The 10,542-nt window shown below is 41.9% G+C and overlaps 1 protein-coding gene across 1 annotated transcript in view; it reads right to left on the reverse strand.

Moving 5' to 3' along the window:
- Positions 1 to 10,542, reverse strand: part of LOC139912160 (partitioning defective 3 homolog B-like) — a 234,727-nt gene that overhangs the window by 93,926 nt on the left and 130,259 nt on the right. Inside the window, exons 18-19 of the mRNA XM_078286087.1 lie at positions 5,497 to 5,712; positions 2,307 to 2,535 (exon numbers count right to left, since the gene is read on the reverse strand). Coding sequence (XP_078142213.1) covers positions 2,307 to 2,535; positions 5,497 to 5,712 — 445 coding nt within the window. The remainder of the gene's footprint in view (positions 1 to 2,306; positions 2,536 to 5,496; positions 5,713 to 10,542) is intronic.

Here is a 10,542-nt window from a genome sequence, read left to right on the forward strand (position 1 = left end):
GAAGAAAAGGAACATCCACCTAGCCCCCCAATACATACCTCTATCTATCCAACCATCCATTAATCCATCTAAATTTCCCTTCATTGCCCGCTAAGTCAATTTAACATGATTATGAACAGGCTTAGGTATGAAGTCCCATTCACATGCTCCACTGCACCACAAAGACAGCATTTCAACACCATAAAAGGAACATTTCTATTCACCGCTAGATAATCACTCACTAATGACTGAACAGAGCTATGTATTCAGAGAGAGAGAGAGAGAGAGAGAGAGAGAGAGAGAGAGAGAGAAAGAGAGAGAGTGAAGGAAAAATGAAGAAAATCAAAGGAAAAGAGGTAAAGGAAAGGAGATATGGAGAGAGTTACAGAGAGAGAGCGAGCGTAAGGGGAAAAGAGACGACTATCAGGAAAAAAAAAAATGAGGCATTGAACCTCGTCAATTAAGTCAAATTAGTCTATATTAGCCTAATTACCCAATATTTCACTTTAAGTAACATGCAATTCTGGGGCATAATCATTGTGATAAAATGTGAGTCTGAAATCTGGAAGTGTTTTTCTGTGTTCTGGTTCACATAGACTGCTTTTGTACGTGCGTTTTGAAAGGCCGCGACTGTATTTTGTAGATGAAATTGCGTCCAAGCGTTTTTCTTAAGATCCCTATCAACTTAATGGTCATGTAAAATCCCATTTCGGTAACGACGTGGTGAAAAAAAAAACGACTTGATATTAGGGAGGAATTAAAGAAGAATGCCGAAGTTGTTCTTTGAAACAGTTTGCCCCATTCACACTGTGTGTATGTGTGCGTGTGTGAGTCTACAGGTTTTTCCCCATTCACACAGGAAGATATAGCATTAAAGATAATCACATGAAATAGTTTGATAGATAATTTTAAGCCCCTCTTAGGGAAATTGGGGCACCGTTCTTGGAGTGCTCTTTGTGCGCCTGTGAGCATGTGATATTGGAAGTGTTTCATGAGGAGAAAAGACCTCAGTGTGCTTGTTTTTAAGGGTATCGTCTTGAACAGACGGTGTGTGTATACCGTATATGTGAATATGCGTAAGCCAGGGGTGTGCAGAGGTCACACTATTTTATCTGTATCTATTAACTCAGGGAAATACACACAAAAAAACATACTTGTATTCATAGTTGTAGATAATGGACTCCATATATCAGATTTTCTGAAACTGGACACGATTGTTGCAGAAAACACACTGGCTGCTGCAGTGATTCAAACTGTGGCCCGCTGGTTACAGGACGGGCTCTCTAACCAGTGGACTGCCCTGTTACTGTATCACAAGTTTCATATATTGTGATAGTGTACTGTAGTAATGATACTGACACAATCATTTTAATTAAAACAAATACTCAAGGAGATACTACAATATTTACGTCATGTTAAGTATAAAATCCCTTATTTGTGTGTTTCTGATTATGATACTCAGACTGGGACTCAACACTTGCATACGCCTAAAAGTAATTGTGAAGAGAGAATATGACTATTGAAACCATATGAGACTCAACACAGAGAGAGAGGCTCATTGAGGGAAGACTTATGTTGTTTATTGGCCTATAAATTTAGAAATTTAGGCTTGGAAGGGTTGCTTGCTTGATTTGTTACTCAACAGAAAAAAGCTTTGAAACGTTTTTTATTTGATTTTCTTAACCCCAGATGCAACCTACTCTCGTGGTAGCTCCCATGGGTGCTACTGTTGCTTAGCAAAGAACATGCTATATGTTGTTACATGTCAATAGCCAGCCTGCATTTTGTTCTTACTTTTAATGATGACACTAACTACTAACAAACAAACTAACAAATAAAACATATTTCCAGTTGATGTTTGAGTTTTGTAATCAACACATTTCTGGAAAAAGAAAAAAAGTTCATTTTAACCAAATTTTTTTTTTCCCCATCTGGAAAATGTCTCTCAAACACAAACACAAATCATTACCCATATTATTATAAGAAAACACAAGATACTGTAAGCTGAAGACTTTGTTTAGTACATCACAATCTGAATGCAAATTAATTTCCACCAGTGCAGGTACTGTGGGTATCAGGTTTGTATGCACACACACACACACACACACACACACACACACACACACACACACACACACACACGGTGACATCAGCACAAATACACCCTGTTATTCAGTGTGAGAGCTTCAGGCAGTCTGTGACTGAGTGTCAAGACCAACGGTGTGTTGATTATGAATCATCTTCACTTCTCTCTCTCTCTGCCTCTATCTCTCTCTCTCTCTCTCTCTCTCACACACACACACACACACACACACACACACACTCACCTCAGCAGGCCAAAGCCTTTTTTCTTGCTCTTCTTTTCCATCTCTTCTGGCTCCTCTGCTTTCTTTCTCTCCTTCTCTTTTCCTTTCCCCTTGTTCTTCTCTTTCTTCTTTGCTTTAGCTTTCTTTTTCTTGTCTTTTTTGTCTTTCTCCTCTACCTGATCCCCCACTCCCTGGCGGGACGAACCGCTGGCGGGGGTGTCCCGGCCTGAACTCTGATCCGAAGCATCATCTAGGGAGGGTGGAAGAAGAAGAAGAGAAGGAGGGGATGAGTAGGGGGAGAAACACCGAGGTTCAAAGAAAACTAGGGGAAGGAAACAATCACAGCGGGTTGTTTTCGCTCACACCAATTAGTGTTGTGAAATTAATTAAACCCAGTGCTTACTGAGAAGCTCAAAATGATCAACACAAAGAGCTTTGGGGAGGTTCTGGCCACGCCCACAGCAACTTTTATACACCCCAAAACCTCCCAAAAGGTCACTGAAAATGCAGTTTCAGGGAGATATGGGCATTTCCCATACAGAAACAGACAATCTGTAATATATCCTATTTATTTGTTGCTATTTTAATGTCAAAAAAGTTGCATACTGCAGCTTTAACTTCTAGACACTGTGTAAACTGAATCCATGCAAAGCTTTCAGCTCTATCAGGAATGGGCACAGAGTGTCCTTTCAAATCCAAGTAACATGAAAAAGAAGTCAGCGCTGTAATGAGAAGTTCCCAGTGGACACATAACCCCACAGTTTAGGCATTTAGCTAATGCTTTTATCCAGAGCGGCTCATTATTATGGTAGAATCAGGCAACATTTGTTAAATCCCATGGCATCACATAACTTAGTGATGACCACGTATTAGGTAACACACACACGCACACACAGATATACATAAATAAATACACATCACTGTACATACATCCACGCATAACTTGCCCATATACACACAGACACACAACTAACTAAAGTTTCTCTATTCAAGAGCAGATTTAATAACTTTACAGTAAATTAATTAACTCTTAATTAAGACAGGGAAAATGTTCAAAGAGTAACTTGTGATGCCTCATTACTTCTTAGGCAGAGTGGAGGCCTGGCCCTGAATAACAATGATCACACAGACACAGACACACACACACACACACACACACACACACACGCAACCACACATCACTTGTCAGATTCTATCAGATAATCAAACCAAATTAAACTGGGGTATTTCAATTGAGATTTAACTTTGTGTGAATATTCATTTCAGCTTCAATTACAAAGACTGTCTAGCAATATAATGAAATTGTGTGTGTGTGTGTGTGTGTGTGTGTGTGTGTGTGTGTGTGTGTGTGTGTGTGTGGGCGTGCCTTGTTAGCCTCCACTTAAGTAGACAGAAGAAACAACCGTCAAATGTTGGAAACAGAAAAAATGACCACAGCTGTGACACTATAAAACCTTGTTAACATTACCTCACAAGCCTCACTCTTCTCACAGCTTAATACCTACCACAATGTCTATTTGTCACACCAAGCAACCATTACTCACTCTGTGCTTATTAACAAATACTACTAACACATCAGTATGGAGAGGGAGGGAATGGAAAAAGTGAGAGAAATAAACAGAAAGTTAAAAAAAATGCATTGTCAAGCAAGCAAGCAAGCAAGAAAAAAGTAAGTAAGAAGCAAAAAAGAAAAGGAGAAAATCAAGAAAATTATGTGTTGAAAAGGATGGGGTGAGAGAAGGACAGATAAGAAGTGAAAGAAGAGAGAGAGAGAGAGAGAATGAAAGAGATTCATGAAACAGAGAATCGAAGTAAAGGCATAGCATATGTGAAGAAAGACAGAAGGAGAATGATAAAAACAACTATTCACCACTATAATCCATACCAGCTGACATGAGACATCAAAGCCAGAGACTGAAAGCCCCTATTGAATAGTGCTCTTGACAACTGTATTCACTGGAAATTGTGAAGCACTGTGGTATTAGCTGGATTCAACCCTGCATCCCACACAATGCATCAGCTACGCATGAACCCCGACTACATATCCAGTCTGCACTTCCCCTCTTTACTACATGGCAGCCATGCTGTGGTCTGTAGGCAATACTGCAAAGAAAAACCGGTTGATTAAACCACTGACAGCTATGTATTTACATTTAACTTTGAATTTTCAACAGTTTAGTTTAGTCGCAGGGTCATGGGAAATTTTGAAATGTTGTTTGCAGTTAGAGAGAGAGAGAGAGAGAGAGAGAGAGAGAGAGAGAGAGAGAGAGAGAGAGAGAGAGAGAGAGATGTTTTCTGTCAATTAACAGCAGCTCTCTAAGTGTTAAATAGTTAGAAAGATGGTGACAGACATGGCAAATGTGTGTGTGTGTGTGTGTGTCTATGTGAACCTGTGTGTGAACAAGTGTGCAGGTGTTGATACGTGCTTGTGTATGCATGCATGTGTGCCTGTGCCTGTGTGTGTGTGTGTGTGTGTGTGTGTGTGTGTGGTGTTGACATGTCCTATTAGTCCTATCCTGTGTGAGCGTAGTGATCTGAGACAGCCTGACTCATTACTCTGGTGGTGACTGATAAGAGTTTGCTGCTACTAACACAGCAGGGAATTCAACCTCAGTTTCCAGTGTACCTAACCAAATAACAATCGCTTAGCTCTTGGATAAATATTCAAAGCGAAATGATTCTCAATTTTTGTTACATTTTTGGTGCACTCAAAAGCAACGTCTGAGCTTACAAGCATAAGTTTGGATGCTTTTAATCGACACAGGATGACCATTTTACCTGCACCAGGCCAACTAGTCTGTCTCAAATAATTTTCACTATAATGGAGACAGTTTCACTAATGGAGGCAGTTAGGAACCGAAAATCCAATAGCTCTGCCAAGCTGGAGCCCAACATCCTTAAGTTCAAACCCTGTCTCTAATCTACAATAGCAGTCACAAAGGAATACGCTCGCTTTGTAACTTGGCCTTAATTAGCATTCATGTTTTTTTTCTTGAGTATGCCTGCTTCCTGTCTCTCCTATCCTCTGTGGAGTTTACAAGCTGAGTAAACCATTCATTTGTTCTGTGGTGCAGCACATGTACTGGCAACCTACACACACACACACACACACACACACACACACACACACACACACACACACACACACACACACACACACACACACACACACATAACCTAATCGTACTGACACTCTCTCTGTCTCTCTTACCATCATCATCTTCAGGTGGCCCATCATAGGATTTATCAATAGCTGCCCGGAAGCTCTCGTTGCAGCCTCTTCCTCTGATCATATTTGGCCGTGGACGGTGGAAGGGGAGGAGCTCGTTCTTCTTGTTAACCTCCGACATGGCCGTCTGGAGACTCTCCAACGAACTGGACTTCTTCAGGCCGAGGGTAGGGCCTAGTTCTATGGAAGGGGATGGAGCTGAGAGAGAGAGACAGACAGACAGGCGGTAAGAGACGTCATGTTTGCATTAGCTAGTTTAGTCTAGCTGGGGCTAGCCGTGACTTGGTATGGTATGGTTTGCATCTCTATTAATTTGGCACATCAGCACAGAACATCAGAATTTCAAAATAATAAGCACATCTTATGCAGCTACAGTCAACATTTATTATGAGCACTGGAACGAAAATATCAGCATAGGAAACAATACACGACTAACAGTTTCATTGTAATTCTACTCCAAGCCGTTTGGTGACAGATATCAATGTATTACTGCTATTAAAACAAAGCTTTTCTATAAGATGCAGGAGACATTCTGTCCAAAAATAAATAAATAAATGATAAGCAGATATATGGTAGGAAGTGTCCAGCTTTTCACGGGCCTGACCAGGCAGTAAAACACTTCTGTCCCTACTGCAGTGCACCCTGGTCTGGCAGGGTTATAAAGACAGAGGTGGAAGTGGAAGACAGAAGTGGAAGTGGAAGACAGAAGTGGAGACGGAGACAAAGCGGAGCCGGTGGCGGGCAGCCAGACAGGCCGCGACACGGCTAAACTCCGGAGAGCCGAGCCAAGGAGAAAGAGAGATACGGTTTAGTCTCCACCGTGCTGTTGCTGAGTTTGTGATGGATGCGAGGTCTGCTTCTCTGCTACTCCTTCTCCATCCATCACCACAAGTACACTGTGGAGGATATTACTGAGGGAGAGAGCGCGGGGGGGTGGGGGGTGGGGGGGTGGGGGGTGGTGGTGGGGAGTTACTGTATCCAGCAGGGAGCAGCGGGAGTGATGAAGAGGAGAGCGATGGATGAGAAGAGAGGCTGACGGTGGAAGTATTCATCAGAGAGTAAGGCGGCGATCAGACTGGGAGCGCTGAAGAAGTGAGGCGCACCGTTCTGGCACGCTCAGTACCTAGCGATTGTTGCTATGCTGCTGCAGAAAACCCAGCCAATGACATGTATGAGCGTCAAAGTTTGGACCGAGTTCACCCTCAAACCCGCTGCAATGCTCCCGACACTTGTGAGGATTGCTGATTGGAAAACAAGAGAGGAAGAGCGGGAAGACCAGATGTGTGCTGGTGCTTCCGATTTGGTTTGTCAATGTGTGACACCTACAGCAGGGAGACAGCGAAGGAGGGAAGGATGGAGAGAAAAGGGAAAGGGAGGAATGAAGAAAGGGAGACAGCAAATAAGTATTCTCCGGGGAATACCATGTTAGGAGAGAGGGAGTGAGGGGAAGAGAGAGAAAAATGGGGAAGAAGGGAGGAAGACTGGGCTTGCTGCCAGCTCAAAATACTAGCAATCCTCTCACACACACACACACACACATTTGGGATTCCTTGCTAGCTCCGGCTTGTCGATATGATGCCTCTGTGATTCATGATAGCTGAACCTGCATCACTTTAGCTAATGATTCTCTATACACATGACTGCTCTGTGTGTGTGTGTGTGTGTGTGTGTGTGTTTGTCTTTTCTCAGAGCAGAGCAGATCAGATCAGAGGGCTGATGTGACTTCCACATCTATTTAAACAGTCATTAACCAAACACACACGCAGATGCACACACACACACACACACACACACACACACACAGAGTAATAATGGACATAGAATTTATGCACATGCATAATGTGAGTTTGTTGCTGAAGGAGAGGAGATGGACAAGAGCCGTGACAGGTGTCACCTCCACCCACTGAGTTCCCATCTCCACTGGTTTCATGTCCCATCTGAAGACACTGTCCAGATGACACTCAGACGCACACTGAGGTAAACATCATATAAATCCTCTCTGATGAATCTATATTGAATCAGTCTTGAAGAAGTACTGTAGCCGGCACTGCAGCCTTTTTTCCAAAATCATGTAAAATGCAAATGAATAGATGTATTCAAATCTAAACTCTAAAAACAACGCTTATTGCTTGTGCCTTTTGACAGCGGAAAAGTGTTTTTATTTTTTATTTACCACATTAAACAAAGCACTTATGTTTCCATTGTAGTTTCAGCAAGAGAAGGCCAACATACTAAATAACACAAACTGTAATATCAACACAAAACACTATTCTTTCACAACGAGCCGTGTCCTCCCACTGTGTTACAAGTGACTCGTACTTACTTTGGCAGAAAAACAACTATATACATTTTTAGACTGACGGTAAATGATTTTGCTGCTATGCCATGGCTTTTGAAAGGGTTTCTTAGACCTATAGGGTCATGAAACTCTTAGCTGACCATGGAAACTTTCAGTTCATTAAAGGAAAAACACCAAAACTGGGGGTAGAAGGTTTTCATTCGCCGACAGTGAAATGCTCACTTTTGCTCATGGACATGAAACAGCAGTCTTTAACAGAGAGCTACAGCCTCCCACTTCAAGTCATAAGTCAAGACTGTATGGTCAAATTCAAGCCCACTCACTAGCAAGCATACACAGTTTTCAAACAGATAACTAGTCATATAGCTGTGGTCCTAATGACTCACTATGTAACGTCACTTAAAAACAAAGCCACATAGTATTGGGGGTTATTTAAGGGTGGATGAAAGAGATTTTGTTTACCATAAATATAGAATACATATCTTAAATTTGAGAGAAATATATACATGTGCAAGTTGTTTAAATTTGAGGAGGAATGAGGGGGAACAAGTCATCCTCCCACAACCCCAAATGTTTATCACCTATATGTTATCTTTGTTAATTTGACAATCATGTCACCTTGAGATAAATGCACAATTTTGTCCCTGAACATTATGGTAAGAGTCAGAATATATTCACAGTACATCTGCACTGAACAACAGTGAAAACTTTGGATTCAAAAAAAGAGAAAAATAGTAATAAAGGAGAGATCGGGGGAGAGAGAGAAATAGGGACAGAGAGTTTGAGAGAGAGGGAAGGGAGGGTCGGACCTTCGCATTTTAAGATATTGGATATAACTTCAAAATTGCCAACAAATAAGTAGCATACTATCCTGCAGGCCACTCACTCAAAGCAAACACTGCTGGAAAACAAAATTATGAATAAATGATAGAATGATAGAAGAGGGTCACTGTGATTTAGGTTATTGACCATCGATAGCCAACTTCATAGCTGCATGAAACCTAATAGCATGCTGCTGGCCACTCGCCTAAAGCAAACTGTACTGGAAAATGAATCTGTTTGATGTTTGGCCAAGGAGCGCAGCACAGTCTTACAGCTTTAAAAAAAAAAAAGTTTAAAAAGAAAAGTTTAAAGAGACATATGAAAACAAATCTTTGATTCTATGGCTGAGATTGGCGTGCGGTTCTTTGAGAGAGGTTAGAGATATCCAATTCAATAGATAATCCACTGTTTCAATACTCGGCGGACACTGGATTACAGCTGCCAGCAACACTTGAACCAAGGCCACCAAAGGCATGAGTAAACTCCACACGAAATGTACAGGATGTTTGATGTTTTATTCTTTTTATTCACGCTCAAGAGAGAATCCTGATACTCTAAGGCCGACGTGTTTGCAGTTGCCAACAACATTCGAACCGACACAAACCGCTTGGCCACTCAAGACACGAGAGCACTCAAAGTGAAACAAGCGCCTGACGTTTTCCTTTCAAACGCATTCAATAGATAATCCTCCGCACCGACGTTCAAAAGACACGTCGAGATTTGTACACATAAATGTTTGGTCATGCATTGCTCTCTGGAGATTAATAAATTCCGTAAGAAATATGCATTTGATGTTTTCCGGTTAAACTCAATGCGAGGAGCCAGGGTTAAGGTTCATTTTCCACTGGGGATCTTTGTACTTTGAGGGCAATTGCAGTCAATTCGAAAAGTCTAATATGGTAGAACATGCAGCATGCACACAGACAGTGACCTCTAAGTCCAAACTTGTCTGTTTGCAGAGGGCTGGGCAGTGGGATGAAATAAATGCTATTATAAATAGCTTAGTGCTGTTAGGCTAGGTTATCAGGGAATGGAGAGCATACACACACAAACACACACGCACAGAAACACACACATATAGATATATAAAGACATGCACATGAACACTTATGGGCAATGTGCACACAACCACACACGTGTATACACACACACACACACACACACACACACAGACTCGCTCTCTCTCTCTCACACACACACGCACACAAAGTATTTTGCTGTGAGTAGCAGGATTTGTGTCATAAATGTAATTACTGCTGTCCAACCGTAAGATGATAGAATTAAGCTGCTTTTAGAGAGAGAGAGAGAGAGAGAGAGAGAGGGAGAGAGAAAGAGAGGGGGGGAGAGAGAGAGGGAGAGAGAGAGAGAGGGCAAGCAAGACAGAGCAACAGAAAGTGTTGTGAGGGAGCGGATGAGAGAGTGGGGGGTTGACAGAGAAAAACAGACATTGAGAGAGGGTGCTATAGAAAGAGAAACAAAGACGGTGAGCCTGGGAATATGAGAGAGAGAATAGGAATGAGAACGAGAGAGAGAAGAGGAAAGAGAAATAGAAAGAGAGAGAAAGGAGAGCTATCCCAAGGCAGCGTTTTGGCAGGAAGGCAGCGGGCTACTTTCAAAGTCAAAATTACACCAAGGAGCGGCTTAGCAGTGGGCTGCGACAACAAAATACGCAGACATAACAACAGCACCAACTACTAGAACACCAAATCACATTACGGGAACTCTGTGTATTTAAAGGAGGATACAACTCAATTTCTGCCGTCTCTTCTCACATTATTGGGACCCATCAGTCGAAGGTCTCTCAGGTTCCAACCCAGTGTTGGAGAGACATACTAGAACAGTTCTTACCAATACAATTTAGCATCCAACCCAGTCACTGTAACTGGATATATAAAAATCAGCATTGT

The sequence above is a fragment of the Centroberyx gerrardi genome, chromosome 10 (genome assembly GCF_048128805.1).
Source record: "Centroberyx gerrardi isolate f3 chromosome 10, fCenGer3.hap1.cur.20231027, whole genome shotgun sequence".
Classification (NCBI taxonomy): domain Eukaryota; kingdom Metazoa; phylum Chordata; class Actinopteri; order Beryciformes; family Berycidae; genus Centroberyx; species Centroberyx gerrardi.